A 20,482-nucleotide genomic window follows, 5' to 3' on the forward strand; every position below is an offset into this window, starting at 1 on the left:
GGTCTCTGCTCCCTGAGTGCTGGACGCTATGAGGAACCCGGAGGCTCCTCCCTCACCTGTCCTGAGAGCGCAGGGTGTCCACTTCCCAGGCCAAGGCCCGCCCGGTGCCCCAGGTGAGGGCTGGGGGACCCCTCGGCTCCCTGCTCCGCAGCCACGCAGCTTAGCTCCAGCCCCTCTACACCCCCCCACCTCCCTCCCCAGGAGCCTGCACCCCTGACAGAGGGTCCCCCAGTGACTGGCCAGGCCCACAGTGCTATGCCTGGGCTCCTGCACGAGCGGGGGCTGGGTAGTCCTGGCTCTCCCCTCCCCCCCGCTGCCCACTCAGGTCCTCGGGCCCCAGCCTGAGAGCATGCAGAGGCCTGTGGCCCCCGTGGCCAACACGCTCAGGAGAGCAGCCACAGGGCAGGGGCTGCAGGGTGGAGTGGGAGACGAGCAGAGGTCCCGTGTCTGGAAGCACAGGGGCGCGAGGCAGCCTGCAGTTCTGGGGTCCCCTCCCTTCGTAGCCTCGCCATCCGAGAGGCTCTCGTGATGTGTGCCTTCCTGAACACCTGCTGGCCAGGCCAGGTCCGTTCTCTGGCTTCACAGAACAGTGGCCACCCTATTCAGGGGTGAGGAAACTGAGGCCCAGCAGGACAGAGGCACTGGGACAAGAACCATTTGTAATGTCCCCAGCCGTGGGACACCAAAACCCCTTCTCTACATTATAAGGTAGACAGCAAGACCCTGGGGCTTCCCAAGGAGCCAGGGGACAGGGACACGGGAGACCACAACCCACTGTCCCCCGCAGTGCCCTCCTTTGCCTGGCCCTCCAGCGTGCCCACACGGCTGGTCCTGCCTGCTGCCTGCCTACGCTGCCGATGCTGCCAAGAGCTATGTGCCCACAGGGCCCGCACAGCTGCCTGCGAGGCCGCTGGCTTCCCCAGCACCATTGTTGGGCAGCTGGGAGGTTTCCAGTTCCCCGCTGATGAATAGGGCTGCTGTAACCACCTTGGCACGGGCTGCCGCCCTCCCCAGCTCTCGCTGTGCGCCGAGGCCGGGCCCTTCCCTGCACGCTCTTCCCTCCTGCAGCTGGGAGCCAGGGGGATGCCTCCTGGAAGTCCATGCCACCTGGGGGCCCGGCTTTGGCCTCCTTCTGTGGGTGAGTGTCCAGGCAGCCAGGAGCTGCTCCTTCTGGTCCAGGACGTGTGTCCAGCTCCGAGCCTGTGGCTGTGCGTCCACACAGCTGCTGTGACTTGGGCCAGCACCTCCGCTCCATAGAGGAGGATGCCGAGGCCCAGGTGAGAGGGAGTCAAAGCTGGAGTCCAGGTCTTGTTACCTCTGGCCCCCTTCTGCACAACACTGTCCTGTGTCCACCTCCACGTGTGCGCTCCGTCCCCTCATGTCCCTGTGCTGGAAGGTTGTCCCCAGGAAGCACAGGCCCCATGCCAGCCCCCTCCACTCCCCTCTCAAATTCCTTCACGGGGCTCAGGGCCCTCGTGGAGCTGCTGGTCATCTGGGGCGGCTCCTACAGGTCGTCTCCTGTCCAGGTCTCTCTGTGCAGCCAGGCATGGAGCTTCCTGGGCGAGCTGGAGACAGGCCACATGGAGGCTCCTGCTCACCCTCTAGCACCCTTACCTGCAGAACTTAGCTGAAGGCCATGGGATGAGTGGACAGATGAGGAGGTGGACAGGATGATGAGTGGACAAATGGACAGGTGGACTGATGGGGGGGTGGCCGCCTGGCGGGGTACATTAGGACATGTCATGAAGGCCTCAGAAGGTGTGACTGACACTCTGGAGGGAGACATGAAGTGGTCTCTGTGGGGACAGGGAGCAGCCAGGCCCTCGCTGGCAGGGCCTCTCGTGCCCTGAGGCAGACAGGACTAATCACCAGGGCCAGCTCTCCCTGGAGCGCGGCCCTTGGGCCTCCCCAGGCAGCCAAGAGCACTGGCTCTCGGGGCACCAGGCCCTTGCTTGCCGCCCAGCTTTAGGCTGTTATTGGGAGCTCAGTTGGAGCAGAACTGCCTGGGGCAGGAAGGAGAGGCCCTGGGGAAGGAAGGAGAGGCCTTGGGGCCAGGCCTGTTCTGTGGCGGCCTCCTCACCCACCAGCCTGCTTCACGTGCAGGGCAGGCTCTAAAGGCCTGGGGGTTGGTGTTGCACCCTGAGTGCTCCAGGTTACATGCAGAGGCACAGCTCCGGGGCCTCCTGCCAGGCGGGGCTCTGGGCACCTGCTGAGGGCTCCAGTCCCTGCGTTTGTGCTGCTGGGTCCAGGGGCCTGGACACTAGGTTTCTGCAGGCAGGCGCAAGGCTCTGCAGCACAGCTGGGTGGTGTGGCCAGTGGTGGTGGGGTGCTGTTCTCTGCACAGGAGGCCCACTCCTGGAGTGGGGAGCTGGCCACAGAGGTGCAGCCCAGAAGCCCCCCGCCCCTGTGCCCCTGGCCTTCCAGCCTGGGTGGCGTGTCCACCACAGGAGCCGTAGCCTCAGCCTCACCGGCCTCACCTGCCTGCGTGACCCGCTGTGTCCCTCGGGAGGGAACCTCACAGCAGCTCCTCGGGGGCCATCAGATGCTCACTGGTCTGGCTTCACCAGCCCCTGATCCGAACCCAGGGAGAAGAGTCTTAAACCCGGAAGTCGACCAACTGAGAACCACTGGAGATTCCACCCCACCAAGTTTTAATTTTGTTCCTTCTATTTATTGTTGAGAATTTTTATGTTTATTGAGGAATTGCATCATAATCCCCTGAGTCAAAATGTGGGTTGTTTTCCATTATTTCCTCAATGGTGTGTCTTGGACACAGTGTCCATTTCCTGTCCCCAATGTGCGTCCATCACTTTTCCCAGCAGCGAAGCTTGTGCGGGCCTCCATCAGACAGGTGCAGCCTTTGGGGAGGTCGAGAGCCCAGCTCTGGGGTCCTTCCGCTGCAGTCAAACCAGCTCTGGCGCTCAGAGCCGTGTGGCTGGGGCACCCTCTCTGGCCTTGTTTCCGTCTCCCTGTCCCCTGGTGTTGGGAGAATCAGGTAGGAGGAAGGGCCAGCAGGTGACTTCCTTGGCCCTGCAGCTTGGAGGGAAAGCTGCATCCCTGAAGATGGGGTCTCAGAGGTGACCAGCCCACACCGGAGCTGTGCAGGCCCAGGACAGGTATGGGAGCTGCTGTCTAGGGGTCCTGCTGCCACTGACACCCCTGTGCCCTGCACCCTGTGGCCGCAGGCCTGCCCAGGACGAGCTCCCAGCTGCCTGGGTCCTCAGCCTGCCCAGCCACCCAGAGCTCAGGCCTCCCACCCCGTGACGGTCGACAGACCCGTATCTAGAAAACGTGGAAGCCACAGAAAGGGCCAGAGGTGTAAACAAAGTGACCTCCTCCCCAGGAGCCCTGCCCCCCTCGGGGTGGCCCCTCGGCCTCTCTAACACAGGCCCCAGGGAGGCAGGGAGACGGCCTCTGCCTCCTGGCTCAGGGCTCCCCTCCTCAAGTGGCCCAGTGTTAGGAGGCTCACCTCAAAGACAGGGAGCTGAGGCCCCAGGAAGGTGGCACAGTGGCTCCGCGTGAGCCCAGGCTCTGCCCTCTGCCTTAGCCGTGCTGCGACAGAGTAGATGCATCTCTCCTGGGACCCTGGCACCAGGTCCCCTGTTCCCCTCCCTGTGCACACTGGCTAACGGGCAGGGTCTCGGCTGGAGGCTCCACACGGTCCCCCCCACGGGCAGCAGGCTCCCAGCTCAGCACGCAGCAGGGCCCGCCCTGCTCACCCCACTGCCCCTGGGCCTGCCTCCCCAGCTCGATGAGCCGATTAGCTGGCTGGCCGGAGGACAAGCTGTCTTCCAGGTGAGCATTCCTCAGAAAAATGACTTCATTATCACCTTCAGGGCTTGGCGTTGGGGGAGGGCGAGTGTGTGGGGGCAGGGGCTCCAGCAGCTGGGCCTAGAGTGGCAGGGACCCCCACCCGCAGCCCTGGCGGAGGCAGATCTGTGGGATTAAGGGGCTGGAGGGAAATATTACATTATGATAACAAATCACCCAGTTGATTGGAATTTAATTATGTCTCTTTTATCTTGGTGACAGTCATGCACCTGGGATCGAGGCCCTGGCTGCTGGAGCAGGGGCCAGCTCAGCGGGAGCTGGGGGACTCACCCCAGGGGATTAATGACACGGAGCCCTTCCTCACCCTGCCGGGAGGAAGCCACCAGCCGCCCCTCCCCTCTGCTGGGTGGGGAGCCACCAAGGGGTCCCTTCTGCAGGTCAGTGGGAATCCTACGTCCTGGCCAAGGTGGCCAGATGGAAAGGTTGCCTGCCTGCCCAGGGCTGCCCAGTGCTGCCCAAGCAATCCTAGGAAAGGCAAGCCAGCTGCCAGACCCCAGGTGACAGAGGTCCCCCTCCCCTGTGAGCCACTTCCCACCAGGGGGTGACCACAGTGGGCGGGCTCCAGAGCTGACGCTGGCCTTGGGTGAGGAGGACTGGGTTGGCTTTGTGGCGGCCAGAATGGGGCAGGCCAGGGGTGATCCCGGCGGGGACCGACCTGGGAGCCCCACGGTCAGCAAGCCCCGCAGCCCCTCTCCTCGAGGATAAACCTATCTGGATTCTGGGACAGCTTTGCTTTTTGAAATTTCATACTAGGAAATTCGAGGGCTCCTTTCTTGGGCCAGGGCCATTTTTGTCACAGGACATGTGAACTGCTGGAATTTGCTGACACCTGGCTTGGGTCCCCGGTGGATAGTAGACCCTCGTGATTCCATGGCAACCTGGTCCTGGGGCTCCCAGCCCTCTCTGGGCTCTCTCGGTGGGGGGGCTGCTCTGGGGGTCCTTTGCCCCATTGGAGCCAGCGGGGGGGGGGCATCGTGGAGGAGCATGGTCACCTGGCCTTGGGCTGAAGATGCAGGGGTTGGGCAGCAGCTCCCTGCCAGCTCCCCACCATGGGGTTCAGGTTGGGCACCTCATTCAGCCTCCTGAAAAGACTGCCCAGAGAGAGGGCCACGTGAGTCTGTCTTGATGGACACGCTGCGGGCAACGCCGTTTTATGGACTGGCCAACGGCTGCTGAGTCACCATGCAAGGCCACCCATCAGCAGAGCTGCTAATGGCAGGAGAAAGAACGATGTCATTGCTTTGGGGATGGGGAGCAGTTGGGTGGACCTCCTCTTCTACCCAGTTCCCGGCAGGGGTGGAACAGTCGTAGGGTGGGGTGGGGAGGGAAGGGACCATGTGTAATTGTGCTCCGAGTGGGCGTGTGGGCCACCGGGCAGCCTCTGCCCCTGCAGGGTGAGGTGTGTGCCAGCCTCCGGGGTCCTTGAGTCCCAGGCTCCTGTGTGTGGCGTGCTCTGGGGTGTCTACCCTCACATGGCCCGTGGAGGCGTGTATGTGGACACAGGCCACGCGTGTGTGCTGCTCTGCCGTGACCCTCAGGCTGGAGGGAGCGCGGGTGAGACCTGGGTTGACAGACCTGTGTCTGTTGTCCACCTCAGGCAGGTCTGGGCTCCGTCCTCTCCCCTAACCACAGAGAAAGTGGCAGAGCCATGTCACACAGTCGCTGGGAGGACTGATGGGGACAGAATGCAGTCTTGGCCTGAGACTTGCGGCAGTGTCCACAGGGTCGGAGCATATGGGTGGTGAGGCTGTGCAGGGTGGCACTGCGTGTGAGCTGGTGCCTGGTGGTGCCAGAAAGGCACCCAGAACCAACCGTGGGAGACATGGCAGGAGAGGTTTGCTGTGGGGAACCGGCCCGGTGCTGTGGAGGCTCAGGAGTGAGGGATCTGCCGTCTGTAAGCCGGAGCCCCCCAGAGCCGTGGCACCTTTAGCCTGACTTGAAGACAAGGAAGCCAGAGAAGCCTCAGCCCCAGGGCCAGAGATGCTGGCTTTGGGTGTGGTGGGGGCCGGCTGGGGTCAGGGCTCAGCTCTGGGTGGGCACAGACAAGAATAAACTCAGGGGCACCCTGGGCCCAGGGTCTAAGTCCCCAGGACCGTGAGAAGGGCTGGCAGCCCACCAGGCCCCTGCACCCACTGTGCAAGGACGTGTGATCTCAGGCAGGCTGAGAGCTGGGCCAGAGGGTCCTCCCAGGCCTGAGCTGCCCCCCCCCCCGCCCACGAGACCAGAGGCAGCGTCCCTGCCTCCTGGACACGCGCTCCGGTGCTCCAGTCCTCTCCGAGGGACGGGTGGGAGCGACGAGCCGCCTTCCAGAACACTGTCTACAGAGTTAGGCCGGCAGTGGGCCTGGGGCAGCTTGTTCACCACCCCGTGCCTCAGTTTCCCCACCCCGGCCCTGGAAGCCTGGAAGGGCGGCAGGCGACAGGCATGGAGGAGCGTGACCGTGGTATGTGTCGGGGGGAGCTGCAGCGGAGGTGGCCGCGTGGGGGCCCACAGCCTCCAAGGCGCTGCCTTGAGGAGAGAGTGGGGTCAGTGCAGGGCCTGTCCCAGCTCTGAGCCGGGGCTCCTGCCTGTTCAGGAGGTGGGGGAGTCTGTGAGTTGGGAGGGGTGTCACACGCCATCCATGAACGCCTGTTCTGAGAATGGACACTGTCTCATCAGTGGATCTTGTGACAGGTGGGTGTCCCCAGGAACCAGGGGTCCACGTCTTAATCTGTAGGTTGCTTTGTTCTGGCCACAGAAACCTGACAGCAGCCTCTGCACCGTCACCCCCACTCCCACCGTGACTCAGTCTCAGACAGGATGTAGCTCTTCAGTTGATTTTCTGTTGGTGCATCACAGTCGGGCACAGAGGTGGGATTCACTATGCCACCTTTGTCCGTGCATGCAACGTAATTTGATCCTGAAATATGATGTTACTTAGGATGCACCTGCCAGTCAAGTACTGACAAGCCCCTCCTCCTCTCTGAGGTCTGGAGCCCACAGAGCCCCTGCTGTGCATAGGACCTGGAGGTGACACAGGTGGACAGGGGAGGTGGGAGACAACCTGGGGCTGTGAGTCTCTGAAGTTTGTGCTTAATCTTGAGCAAGGGCATGCCCTGCCCTAAACCCACCATGTGGTGCCACAGCTTCAGGGGGGCAGGCTGGAGCTGGGCTTGGCAGGCTGGGGGTCCCGAGGACCTGGAGCAGGCTGGGGGTCCTGAGGACATGCAGGGAAGCCAGAGGGGTGCAAAGACAGGGAGCCCACATTGGCCTCTGGTGCCACAGGAAGAAGAGCTTCTGGGACCCCAAACCTGTGCAGCTGTGGGGGGCTGGCCAGGGCGCCCTGGCCTCAGCCCCACGGCGGTGGCTATCTCCATCCAAGCACTTCTCCCGCCGTGGGTGCCGTGGGTGCTGCCCCCATCTCTGCTCAGCATCTGTGGGCTCAGACGGCAGCCCTCGCCCTGAGCCTCCGCCACATCCAAAGTGGAAACAGATGGGCTTGTTCACGCCCCGGGAGGGCAGGCTGCTGCCGCCGCGGCACATCCAGATCCCCGCTTCTGGGGGGACGTACTAGTGACAATAGTATCAGGAAGGGGAGATTTCCATTCCAAACAAGTCAAAGCAGTTGGCACCCAGCGCGCCCTCGAGAAAACCAGCAGCTGGCGGGGAGGAGGCGCCAATTTCCCAGCAGGCCACAGTGGCCTGGCTGGGGGCTGGCAAGGGACCCGCCGTCTGTGCCACTCCCTTGGGGACTGAGGCTGTCTCTGGCTTGGGATCTGGCAAGTCAAGTTTGCTCCATCTCCTGAACTGGCGGCCCCTGAAGACCAGCAATTCCCTGAGCCACAAGTGGCTGGCAAGCACCTGGCTGGCACCCGGGCTGCGAGCTGCTCCTCCCCGGGCTGCGGAGCGCAGTTTCCCAATGGCCAGAGGTCTCCGGCAATGGGCTGGAGGCTGTGGTTTGGATCTCTGCCCAGGAGCTCCGCTGCCCGCTGCTCGCTGCCCGCTGCCCACTGCCCTTCTCCCAGCCCAGGCATGGTGCCGTGGTCACTGGGAATATGGAGAGTGGGGCAGGCTCCTCTCCTCCCTGACTGCAAACTCCCTGAAGGCTGCCTCTGTCTGGTCATCGCTGTCCCTCCAGCCCATGCTAGCGGGGCCTTGACAGAAATCAGCTGAGTGGACAAATGACCCAACAAGGACCCCAAGCTCCCAGCTGAGGCAAAGGAGTTTATTCCACCTGTCACGTGGATGGTAAGCTCTGGGCAACCTCGGGAACCCTAGCCCTGTCTGGAAATGGAGCTTCCGGATGATTCTCGGGGGATAGTTTTCACAGACACCTGATCCCCTAGGACCTGACCTTTGGAGGTGGAGGCGGGGTGGGGTGCCCTGGGTCAGGAGGGCTGGCCTCCATCCTCCCAAGGTGACCATCACCAGGGGAGAGGCAGGTCTGCTCCTTGGGCCTCAGTGTGCCCAGACCCAGGCATTGACTCTGGGAGGGTGTCCGTGCCCAGCCTGAGGCTGCCCTGGGCCTTGGGTGGCCCTGGAAAGGTGCCACAGAACCTCACGCACGTGCTGAGCCTCCCCGCCCAGCTTCTGTCCCCAACACAGGCCTATGTCCCCTACCCACCTGCACTGTACCATCACCTTGGCTACTTTCTGATGGGGACGAGGGAGACCTGTGGGGCGGGACCTCATCTGCCTCCCGTGGGGACTTCTTGTGGACACCTGTAGCCCCTAGACCCGCACCTCTCAAGACACGAACTCATGGCACAGCCCAGGTGGCTGGCTCAGAACCTGCTAGAAATCCCCAGTTCCCACAAAGAGCCAGCCAGGACCAGCCTACCTGGTGGGGGTGGCGGGAGGTCAGCCCCTGGCCAGGACAGCGGCCTTCTGAGAAACAAGCCAGGCAGAAATGGCAAGTGCCCACCCTGTCCCACTCTGGCCATGCCACACTGCCTGGTCCTGGTGTCCCCAGCCATGCCGGCCTCCACCTCCTCAGGGGAGCCTGCCTCTGTGCCCGCCCTCCCTCCCCACCTGGCCTCCTGAAGTTCACCCATGGCACTCCTCTAAACCCCTCTGTGGCTCCCCAGTGCTCTCAGGCAAGACCCAGCCCAGGGCTGAACTCCTGCTGAGCCCACCACGACTGTAGCCATCAGTCACAGAATCACTTCCTGCTCTCCATGGTCCTTACCCCGGTCAGGGTTGGCACAGCTGGTCACTGGGCCTGGGGCTGTGGCTCTGATCTCTGACTGCCCCTAGCCTAGCAGATCCTAACTCCCACACCCTGCCTTGGAGTGTGGACTCTGTGAGGGCCAGCCTACCTGTGGACCGTCCCCCAGGAAGGACGCATCCTCCTCAGGAGGGGGAAGCGTGGAGGAGCAGCCCGGGGGAGGGGCTCCACCAGGTGCAGGTAAGGGAAGCAGGTTGGTGTGTGGGCTGCCCACTGCCGCAGGCCTTGGTCTCCATCTCTGGGGCCAAATCCTCGGGGTGGGGTGACCAGGAGGGCCTAGCCCAATGCTGGTGACCAGCCCAGTCATGGTGATCCAGTTCCAGTCCACCTGCTGGGCCTTTCCAGGGCCTGAGGCCTGGGATGGAGACTGAGGTCACACCAGCGGGTGGTGATCTCCTTCGCCTCTGAGAAGGGGCTGGAGGGAGACGCTTCGGTGCCTGCTCGCCTCCAGCGCCCGGCTTTCTGACTCCGAAACAGCTGTGCCGGCCGAGTCGGACCCCAGGGAAAGCCCACCTTGTGTCCAGACTTTCCAGCACCCAGCTGGGCCAGGGAGCCCCACTGTTCCTGCACTCTGAGTTGTGGCCAGGGCCTGGTGAGGAGAAGGGATCCCGCGTCGTCCTCCTGGGTGAGTGGAGGGGTCAGTGAGGCTTGGCATGGCCTCATGGGCATCGCGTCACTTGGCCTGCCCCCACCGCATGTGGCTTCTCCCTGGGTCTGTCTTCACCTGCTGTCCTCAGAGGGCACTGGACACACTGGACCAGGAGCCCGTCTGACCCCACCAGGACCCGAGCTCACCAGGTGTCTCGGCACCCACCCTGCTTCCAGGTAGGCCAGTCTGAGGGCCCGGGTCCACACAGGGAGGTCCATGTAAGGACCTCACGTTCATCAGTGGCTTTGCCCTGCCTGGCTCCCCGGAGGCCAGCCCTACGGGAGCGGGGGCCCTGACTGACTCTTGGCTCCTCTGACCACACCGGGGCCTCATGTGTTGGAAAACAGTGCTGCCCTGGAGCTGTGTCCAGCCCTGGGGCTTGGCTTCTCCACAGGCCGCACGTCACACCTTTTGGAGCGGCATGGCCAGCACCTCAGGCCTCATGGGAAATGTCCGTCTCAAGGCTTTTTGGTGGGGTGAAGGCCCGAGCTGCCCACAGGCCACCCCTGGCCACCTGCCTGGGTGCCCTTGGGGGGCAGGACGTGCCAGTGGGTGGGTGTCTCCCACAGCTCTCCAGGACACACAGAGGAGGCCGGGCTCCAGCTTCAAGTGCAGGAACGGGCCAAAGCTCCATCTTTGCAGAACCTGCTTTAAGGTCTCCAGCCCGCAGGTGCACCCAGGGACTGGATGGCCCTATCTGTGGACGGGTGGCCAAATCGTCACCTGGGGGGCAGGCAGCCGGTGTCTGAGGCACGGGGCCAGGGAAGAGTGGCCCAGCCCCTTTTCCTCCTCCCTGTATGAGGCCTTGGGAGGAAGAGTCAGGCAGAACCATTTCATTTCCCCCCCCTTCACCTCTGCCTGGTCCTCCTCCCTTTATCATGTATTTTAGCGGGTGCAGACCAGGATGGAGCGTGGTCTCGGGCTAGGGCAGGCGGCCTGGTCTCCAGCCCAGCCCAGCCTTGGAGCTCCGGCCCTCTGAGGCCAGGCTGCAGGGACCAGGCTGGCAGGGGAGGGTGCCAAGGGACTGCAGGCAGGCCGTCTACTTCCTGGACCTAGTGTGCAGCCGTGGGGGCACCAAGCCTCCAAGTAGTCAACAAGGCCACACATGGGCCAGGGCCACCTGTTCCCAGCTCATCCCTGGCCCGGTGCAGCACACAGAGCCAGCTTTGTTCCTCCGCCATGTACTTGGTCGCTTGCTCCCCAGAGCGGGTTTTTGCTCATGGGCCCTGCCATCCCACCTGGTGGAAGGCCCAGCATGTGGCGCCATGGCCCCAGCACCTGCCCCTGCACAGGTATTGTTACTGCCATGGTACAGGAGGAGAACTGAGGGGTGGGCTCAGCAGCCCCTCTGCTGCCACAGGCTGGGCAGAGGCTGGGCCAGCTCCAGGGCCTTCACTCAGCCCTGAGCCTCCTCGAGGCAGTGGGGAGGGAGCAGGCATGCTGGTCCCGGGCCTCTGGGGCACCTGGGAGGGTCCCGTGGCGAGGTCAGCAGGCTTTGCCATGGCCAGGGTCCTTCCTGACCCCTGGCCTCTTGGTGTCATTCAACCCCAGGCTCACGGGGAGACTGAACATCAGGAAGATGGGCTTGGGTGGGGCTCGAGTCTCTGGGCCCTGCCTGCCTCTCGTCAACAAAGCCGTGCCTTTCCCATCCAGAGGGCAGGGTCTTCCCGAGCCAACCCACAAATAGGACTTAATCAAAATGTAGGTGCAGGATTGGTGTTCCCTAAGCAAGGGACAGCTCCTCTGGCTCATTCCTGTCCTGGGGGTGGGCCAGCTCTATGCATGAGAGCCATGAAGTGGGCACAGCCTGCTGTCCACGTGTGGGTGAATGGCTAGGCAGCCTTGGTCAGTGGAATAGCCTTCAGCTGGCCCCTGCCACCGTAACTCCAAGAAGCCAGGAGCGAAGGCTGCGTGTTGTGGGATTCGCGCTCTGAAGTGTCCCGAAAGGCAAGCCGGCAGGAACAGAAAGTAGCCCATCATCTCCAGGGCCGGGGCAGGGCAGGGTGGGCGTGGCCCCTCTGGGGTGCCGAGGCAGAGGAGAATCAGGTCGGGGTGAGGTTGCACAGCTGTGTGTTCGCAAGCCCAGGGCACGGTGAAACGGGGATTCTGTGGCACGTGAAACATGCCTTGATTTTCAAAAGGAGTTACAGGGGACCGCGAGGGTCAGTTCCATGTGTCACTCAGCTGGGCCCCGCGGTGCCCCGGGAGCTGGTGGCCTCACTCTAGGTGTGTCTGTGAGGCACTTCCAGAAGAGATCAGCTCCAAAACCCACCCCCTCTAGTGGGCTTCACCCCGTCTGTGGGAGCTACCCAAACAGAAAGGCAGAGGGAGGTTGCTGTGGTCTGCGAATGTCTGAGGGATCCCTGTGGATGGTACCGAGAGGTAGTGGGCCCTTTAGGAGGTAGGGCTGTGGCACGATTGGGTCTCAGGTTCCCCCATGCAAGGGATCAGAGCCTTTGCACAGGAGTGAGCCAGGACTGCTGGGCCTGCACTGGTTCCCTTGACAGTGGGTTGAATAAAGTAAGGTCAGCCATCTGGGTGCACTTGCTCCCTCTCTCACTAGTGACCACTTCCTCCCTCTCTTACCAGTGACCTCCCTGCCACTGGAGTCCACTGAAGCCACATCATATTCTTTTTTTTTTTTTTTAAAGAGAGAGTGAGAGAGGAGAGAGAGAGAGAGAGAATGAGAATTTTAATATTTATTTTTTAGTTTTCGGCGGACACAACATCTTTGTTGGTATGTGGTGCTGAGGATCGAACCCGGGCCGCACGCACGCGCCAGGCGAGCGCGCTACCGCTTGAGCCATATCCTCAGCCCCACATCATACTCTTGATCTGGGAGCTAAACAACCTCTTTTCTTTATAAAGTACTGGCCTCGGGTGTTTAGTAATGGCAACAGAAAACAGGCTAAGATGAGAGGTGAGTTTGTTCTCTCTCTTCTCCAGATGTCCATCTCCTTCCCTGGACATAGCATCTCTTGGGTTTGAGCCTTCTGTCTTGAACAGGAGCTGAACCAGCAGCTGTCCTCTATCTCCAGGTTGCAGATGGCAGATCATGGGACGTTCATTGTGTGTAATCATCACTGGGGCCGGTGTCCATGATAACAGTTTCTTCTCTGGAAATGAACACCAGAGAGCTGTGGGTCGCTAGAGGGACACTGTGCTCTGGTGCTTTTAGAGTTGGGAGCTTGTGCAGGCCGACTTGGCCCCTGTCATGGAGGCAGGTGTAGTAGGGGAGGGGGTCTCACATGGCCTCTGTGGACTTCAGGAGGTCAAGCTGGAAGTGTCCTTCTTAGCTCCTTCCTTTTATAGAAGGAAGACGGAGGCCAAAAGGTGACAGTGGCTCTGCAGAGAGGTTTAAGTTCCAGAGCCTCCGCCCTGAGCTCTGATCTCAAAGACCGTGGCATTGCGTGGCCGGGCAGCCCGTGCGGATGGGCTTCGCCTGGATCTGGCACTGCAGCCTAGGTTGGCAGCTAGCCGTTCCCTGGCTGCACAGTGGCTTACAGCAGTGCTAACCCCACGCACTCCCAGTTTCTGTGAGTCGGGAAGCCAGGGGCAGTGTGCCCAGGAGGGTCTGTCCTGGTTCCTCGGGAGGTAGCCACCAGGCTGTCTGCTGGGCTGGCTCGGCTCAGAAGGGCTGGGTGGCTGGCCAGCGGGAGCTGGCGGTGGGCAGGAGGCCTCTGATCTCTCCTCGGGCTGCCCGAGTGGTCAGCTTCCTGCGGGGGAAGACAGAAGACCCTCGTCCCTTGGACCCCAACCTCCGAGTCACATTCTTCCTTTCCACAATGTCCTGTTGGTCACCCAGATTGGCCCTGTCCAGCATGGGAGGGGACCACAGAGAGACTGGAACATCAGGAGTGGGGGGTCCCTGGAAGCCCGCTGTGCCTGCCTCCTGCAAGCGGGGACTCTGGTGTTTACCTTGACAACCAGACTCTCCCGGGAGCCCGAGTGCGGCTTCTCCAGCCCTCGATGCTGCTGTTTTTAGTCCTTCCAAATAAATTGACGGTAATTCCCTGTGATTGCCCGTGCTGCGCTGAATCCCGGGCGCATCTCTCTGCCAGAGGCGACATTTTTAAAGCTGCCTAGCACTATCTGTTTAGTAGGCAGGAAGCCTGACAAACCTGAGTACTGATGGCAGAAATGTCCCCAGGCACAGCCCGTGCTGGTCCCACGGGCCTTGGCTCACGCAGGACAGTGCAGATGAGAGGGGGTCCTGTCCCGGTTGCTGGAGGGATGGGCAGCGCCATGACAATAAAGAGCATCCTCAGATCAATAGAAAAACACTGCCGCTGCACATCTTCCTCTGTCCCTTGGCCCTTACCCTTGCCTGCTTGGGGTCCTCGAGGCTGAACCGACAGCCCCCTGCTCACCACGTCAGAGAGCAGCGAGTCCAGCCCACCAGGCTGCTGATTCCCAGCACCCTCTGGAGCTCCCCTGGGGCCAGGGCGTGCCCCCTGCTAGGTGCCCCTCCCTCGGTCCTCCCTGTCTCTGCCCTCCCCTCCCCTTTAATCCCAGGGTGTGGGAGGCCCTCATTTCCAGCCCCAAGCGGCACCCTGTGCCCTGCAGCCCCGGGCGGGCCCTTTACTGTGCTCCTTTGAACAGTGTGTGGGTGTGGGGCTGGGAGGCTCTGCAGGTGCTCGTCTCTAGGGGACGTGGGCTGGGGCGGTCCTCGGATTTCCCTCCATCCTCTTATGAACTGTCCCTGCAGGGGCACACCTAGTTCCGGTCACTACTGTGGACAGCAAGAATATGGCAACCTATTCACCCACAAAGCCCCAAGAAGTCGACATCAGTAACCAAGTTGCCAAGAGCAAGGACGCAGCAGAAGTGGGGCTGGGGGCGCAGGGGACCCGTGGTCCACCCACCACCCTCCGACCTCCAGACCAGAGAGTCCCCATAGGGAGACCACAGGTCCCGTGAAGAGGTGGACAAGGACGCTGTGGGGCACTCCATTCCAGGGACGGTCGGGTTGCCACTAGCCTGCCCCCGGACCCTGACGGACCCTCATCAAGAATGTTCTGGAGCTGCAGACAATGGGAAGTGTGGCGGAGAAGAGGGCTCATTCAATGAGTGACGTGAGGGAGGTCCGTCGACACTTACCTCACCAGATTAAATTACCCGAGACGTCAGGAGGAAGGGGCACAGGGACAGGACCACGCTGACGGCGCAGACGCACACCGTGTCCAACTCCCGCATGTCCCTCTAGGTGCAGAAGAAAGGCGAGGAGCAGATCACAGGGTCATTGGGGAGAGATTATTGACATTTTTCTCGGCCTCTTGTCCGTTGTCGTCTTATGTTTTCTGGACTTTCTCAAATGAATCACGTTTTTGGACTGAAGCAGAAATGGCATAGAAATGCATCACACACAGGACACATGATCTGAAGGTACCCCTGTGGCAGGACGTCCTGCGGATAGGCCCCTGATGCAGGCACACGCAGCGCTGTGGCTAATAGATACCTTTACTTTGCACAGATGTCATGAGAGACTGAGGAAGGCCCCAGAGACGCTGGTGGCACCTGGCTCTCACCTGCCTCAAGTTCACCTTGTAAACTTGGCCAAACTCCTCACGAGGCCTGGGTCAGACCTGGCCAGACACCTCTTGGGCTACCGTTCCCTCCATCTCTGTGTCCACAAGGGACTGTCAAAGGCAGGGTGTTTGCATGGGCCCAGATCCTGAGCTGGCAGTGTCAGCTGGGGATACAGTGACAACCTCTGCAAGCCCCCAGGAGAGTTGCATAGTTTAGTGGCTAATCCTGGGAGGAAAGAGTGACCAGGAGCTGGGGGTAAAGAGAAGACTCCAGCCAGGGCTACAGAGGTCGGCTGGTGTCCCAAGGTCAGTGCAGCTCAGACATAGCCCTGTGCTTGTGGTCAGGAGGCTCAGAAACAGTGCAAAGAGCAACGATTTGGAGAGAACCGACAAGGAAGGGAAGGTGCGGATGGGTGGGTTGCGCTGCGTCCACGAGGAGCCCTGCCCCGCAGGCCAGCCTCCTGGGGCCTGGAGTCTCCTGATCCTGATGCTTGAGGGCACGTCCTGCCTCCCCAGGGTCTAGGCTGGCTGTAAATATGCTCCCGTGTGGTCAGGGGCACAGGCGAGGCTGATGCAGGGCCCTGGACCCTGGGCTCTCCTCCTCCTCTCAGCAGGGCCGTGGAGCCTTCCGTTCCTGTGGCTTCCTCCTCTGAAAACGTTCCCCTACTCCGCTGGGCCAGCCTGAGACAGACCTGTGTCCCGCCCTCCCTCCTCCACCCCTCCCAGGCTGTGCTCGCTGAACCATCGCCCCCCACGGGGCGGGCAGCCTCTGCGCTGGGCGCTGCTTCCTCCCGGCTTTAGGAACTAGGCCGGCACCGAGGAGTCCTGTGCTGCATTTTCCTGAATGCACACCAGAGCTCTGGGAGCAAGAAAACCGACCCTCCCAACCAACGTGGCCCTCAACCCCCTTGGGTGGGCCTCGGGGCCAGCCAGGTCCTGGGAGGTGCCTGCCCCTTGCCCCAGGAATCCCCTCCTCCCTTCCCTGCCCTCCCTCCTGGTGCTTCCCGCCCCTGCAGGAGACCAGGTCTTCTTCTCTCTCCTTTCTGTCCACAGATGACCCCTTACACCACCTCCCTGCTCCCCCTTGGCCCACTGTGGCATTCAGCTGGGCTCACCCACAGTGCCCGCTACCCCGACTGGGCAGAGGAGTCTGTTGCCCTCCCACTGCATTGGCCCTCAGTCCCCAGATCGTGTCCCTCTGTCAAGCCAAGCCACTCAGCCAGGTGGGCCCTCCCTCTTTACCTCTGATGGTCATTGTCGATAACGCACTATTAAAAGTTGGAAATATATTTTCCTCCTGCCAATCTTTTTCCTTTTCATTTAGCAAGCATTGATTTCCCCCTCCTGTAGATGGACTAGAAATGAAATCACACTCGGCTCCTTGGGGTGATTTAGTCGTCAGTGCCCCAGGCAGTGGTCGGTGCAGGGCTCCTCTTGTCGCCTCATCCATGGGTCACTCCCTGACCTCGGACAGTCATTTAGCCTTTCTCCTCCAGCTGGAGGAGACCCCTGACCTGGGGGAGCAGGCAGCACTACTGACCAGCCAGAGTCACCTCCCTCAGAGGGTCTGGTGAACTCCTCTGTAAAAGAGCCAGGTTCAAGGCTGCGTTGACGCCAAATGAAGGAGTGGCAATTATTCAATCAACTTGATCAGTGTAGACAGCGGCGGGACATCTGCGATGTCCCAGTCCCCTCAGCTCCCAAGCTCCTCGGCTGCACGGGAGCAGGAGACTAGGCTTCCAGGAGCCTGCCTGCCCTCACGTTTGTGGAGAGGACTCGTGGGCTAAGCCCAGTCAGCCTCGGGAGGACTTAGGAGCGGGTGTGTGAGGCAGAGTCCTTGGGGAGGGATGTGGTGGACACCAGTTTGCAGCCAGGTTGGCTCAGGTAAGTCACTCTGTGACTTGGTGTCTTGGCAACCCAGAGAGCATAAGTGCACAGTTGGTGCTCCCCAGTAATGAGGTTGCCAAGATGGCGTTAGCCATGGTGGTAAAGAATCTGGTGGTGCTGCTGATGGTGGTGGTGATGGTGACAACGGTGGTGATGATGGTGATAATGGTGGTGATGATGTAATGATATTGGTGATGATGGTGTTGATGGTGTTGATGATGGTGATGCTACAATGATAGTGTTGTTGGTGGTGATGCTACAATGCTGGTGGTGATAGTGGTGGTGATGCTGGTGATGGTGGTGTTGATGGTGGTGATGGTGGTGATGCTACAATGCTGGTGGTGATGGTGGTGATGGTGATGATGCTAGTGGTAAAGCTGGTGGTGATGCTGGTGATGGTGGTGTTGATGGTGATGATGCTGGTGGTGATGGTGGTGATGGTGATGATGGTGGTGATGATGGTGTTGATGGTGGTGATACTACAATGCTGGTGGTGATGGTGGTGGTGATGCTGGTGATGGTAGTGTTGATGGTGTTGATGGTAGTGATGCTACAATGCTGGTGATGATGGTGATGGTGATGGTGATGATGGTGGTGGTGGTGATGGTGGTGATGATGATGGTGATGGTGGTGGTGATTATGGTGGTGATAATGATGATGGTGGTGATGGTATTGATGGTGATGATGCTGGTGGTAACAGTGATGGTGGTGGTGATGGTGGTGATGGTGTTGGTGATGGTGGTGATGGTTGTGGTGATGGTGATGGTTGTGGTGATGGTGATGATGGTGATGGTGGTAGTGATGGTGATGGTTGTGGTGATGGTGATGGTTGTGGTGATGCTGGTGAGAGTGGTGGTGGTGGTGATGATGCTGGTGGTGATGCTGGTGGTGATGATGGTGAAGTTTGTAATGATAAGGGTGAGGATGATGATGCTATTGGTGGTGGTAAGTGCCTTTCTCATGGGCTTCCTGAGGAAACAGCCTAGCAGAGAGCCCTTTCAAAATAACTCTTCTTCCACTGAAAGCTGGGTCTCAGTCTTGGTCCCTGGAATCTGATGGACGGTGCAGCTTGCTTAACCAGCACACTAAGTGCAAGTGAAGCCACGGGACTTCAAAGCCTAGGTCAGAAGCCCATGGCTTCTCCTCTGCCCCCCATGGGACATGCAGGCAATCCTGAGCTGTGACTTAAGAGTCCATTCACCCTGAGAATGTGCTTATGAGGCCATGTGTAGGTGCACAGGGTGACAGTCCCAGCTGAGCCCAGTCTTGTTGTCATGCTGTTGAGGATTCAGACTTGTGATAAAGCTGTGGTGGACCTTCCAGATCATCCTGCTGCCAGCTGGACTGCACCCTCAAACCCAGTCCACACTGCGTGGAGCAGAAGGACCACAGCTGGACCCCATGGGCTTCCTGATCAGAGGCAGTGTGTGGTTCTAGTTCCCAGTCACGTCCTGAGTAAGCCCCATGCCTGCAGGTGGCACCTTGGCTCAGCAGCACAGGCCACACCCCCTGCCTGGGCCTAACCTGCCTGGCCCTTACCTGCCTGGCCCTTGTCCTGCCGTGGGGTCCATTTGAAACTGTGGCTGCCTCCTTTGGACCAAGGGACCAATCTCCAGACTCTCAGTGCAGGGAAGGCGGCACACGTGGAGCCCACAGAGCTGTAGAACTCCCTTGAGCAAGGTCACACGGGGGCCTCCAGAAAGAGCCCAGCACACGTGGTGCCCGCCCGTAACTCCAGAGACTTGAGAGGCTGATGCAGGGGGATGGCCCGTCAGACGCCAGCCTCAGCAATTTAGTGAGGTCCTCAGCAACTTAGCAAGATTCTGTCTCAGAATTTAAAATAAAAGCTCTGGGGATGTGGCTCAGTGGTGAAGCGTCCCTGGGTTCAATGCCCAGGTCGGAAGGAAGGAAGGAGCAAGCCCAGCACAGCATAAGCCAGGAGCTGCCTCCAGGGGCACCTCCTGGGCCTGAGTATAGCCACCCAGGAGCTGGTCAGCCAGGAAGACGAGGCTGGCCAGAAGGTGCCACCAGGAAGCTCTTGGGTCCCCATGCTAACCACTACCTGGGGCTTCCTCATGCTCAGCTCTGCCAATGAGGAGCCATTGGAGAGCTGGGCTTTGCTGCCCCAGGCATCCTCGAGGGGACAGGGGCATGGACAGTGGAGCGACAGCCCACCTGCTCCCTCCTGTATCTGACGGGGGGAGCTGCTAACTCTCTTGCCCATTTATAATCGAGAATCTGGGGTTTTGGAGCCTTGGATTCCAGGACAGTATCACAATGCTGGGCTGGAATTTGAGCCCAGATCTGCCTGACACCCAAGCCTGTATCTCCTGCCCCACGAGATGGACAGGTTCACGGTTGAAGGTGAGAGGGCCGTTCTGCATCCTTCTTCCTCCTGGGAGGAGCACATCCCACTGCCTTGGACTGAGATTCCCCCTGAACCCTGCCGCCTCCCCAGAGAAGAGCCTTGCTCTGCTGGCACCCCGTCCTGTTGCTGGGACTCTGCTGCCCACTGAACTGCTGTCCCCCTCTGTGACCTCGGAGCACTGCACACAGCTCTTCTGTTCCCAGGCCCTGTGGCTGAGGAAGCAGAGGGCTGGGGAGGGGAAGTCACACGGCTAGCAAGGGGCAGAGCTGAGGCTGGGGCTCCAGGGCCTCCAGGGCCACCTCCTTCCTCCTACACCACTGTGGTGCGAGGTCTCCTGCTTGCTTCCTCTGGTGACACACACAGGAGGCAGGGGCCCATACTGCAGGGGGCTGCTGTACGGCTGTGTGCAAATATTTTGTAGGCATGAGTCCAAGAGCAAGTGCTGGCTTGGGTCACAGGAGAGATGAATAGCTAACTTTTAAAGGAAACACCAAAATTTTTTCCAAAGTGACTATGCCCCTCTACATCCCCAGGGCCGGATCAGAGCACCCCAGTTGCCACGTCCTTGCCACCAATCGGAATGGTCAGTCTTTGAAAGTTAGCCATCTCAGTAGATGTGGGGACATCTCAGGGAGCATTTTTGCATGTATTTATCGGCACTTATGTGTCTCCTTTTGTGAAATGTATGTTCAAATCTCTTGCCTTTAAAATTCTTGTTGGTTTTCTTAATACTGAATTTTAAAAGCTCTTTTTATATTCTAGACACAAGTCCTCTGTGTAGTATATGCCTTGCAAATATTTCCTCTTGATACGTGCCTGGACTTTCCATTTTCTAATGGTACTTTTTGCAGAATGAAACTTTTTAATTTAAATTTTGTGTGTTTGGTATCATGGATTGAACCCAGGGACACTCTGCCACTGAGCTACATCCCCAGCCCTTTTTATTTTTTATTTTGAGACATGGTCTTTCTAGGTTGCTGAGGTTGACCTCAAACTTGTGATCCTCCTGCTTC

General features: G+C 60.2%; 1 protein-coding gene across 11 annotated transcripts; it reads left to right on the forward strand.

Annotated features, from left to right (window-relative positions):
- The first annotated feature begins 241 nt into the window (after nt 1–241).
- On the forward strand, nt 242–20,223 carry LOC110599283 (uncharacterized). Of its 11 annotated transcripts, none has more exons than XM_078048630.1 (4): nt 242–3,795; nt 4,033–4,208; nt 7,949–8,058; nt 14,395–20,223. In XM_078048630.1, exon 4 carries the CDS (start codon nt 17,657–17,659, stop codon nt 18,155–18,157), a length of 501 nt encoding a protein of 166 aa, XP_077904756.1. In that variant the 5' UTR covers nt 242–3,795; nt 4,033–4,208; nt 7,949–8,058; nt 14,395–17,656; the 3' UTR covers nt 18,158–20,223. The 11 variants fall into 11 exon arrangements, 5 of the variants coding, with proteins under 5 accessions (XP_077904756.1, XP_077904754.1, XP_077904753.1 ...); XM_078048627.1 differs by having other exon boundaries at nt 247–3,795; nt 7,949–10,356; XR_013438391.1 differs by having other exon boundaries at nt 1,184–3,795; nt 7,949–9,629; nt 9,775–16,503.
- The last annotated feature ends 259 nt before the right edge of the window (nt 20,224–20,482 follow it).

The sequence above is a fragment of the Ictidomys tridecemlineatus genome, chromosome 4 (assembly GCF_052094955.1).
Source record: "Ictidomys tridecemlineatus isolate mIctTri1 chromosome 4, mIctTri1.hap1, whole genome shotgun sequence".
Classification (NCBI taxonomy): domain Eukaryota; kingdom Metazoa; phylum Chordata; class Mammalia; order Rodentia; family Sciuridae; genus Ictidomys; species Ictidomys tridecemlineatus.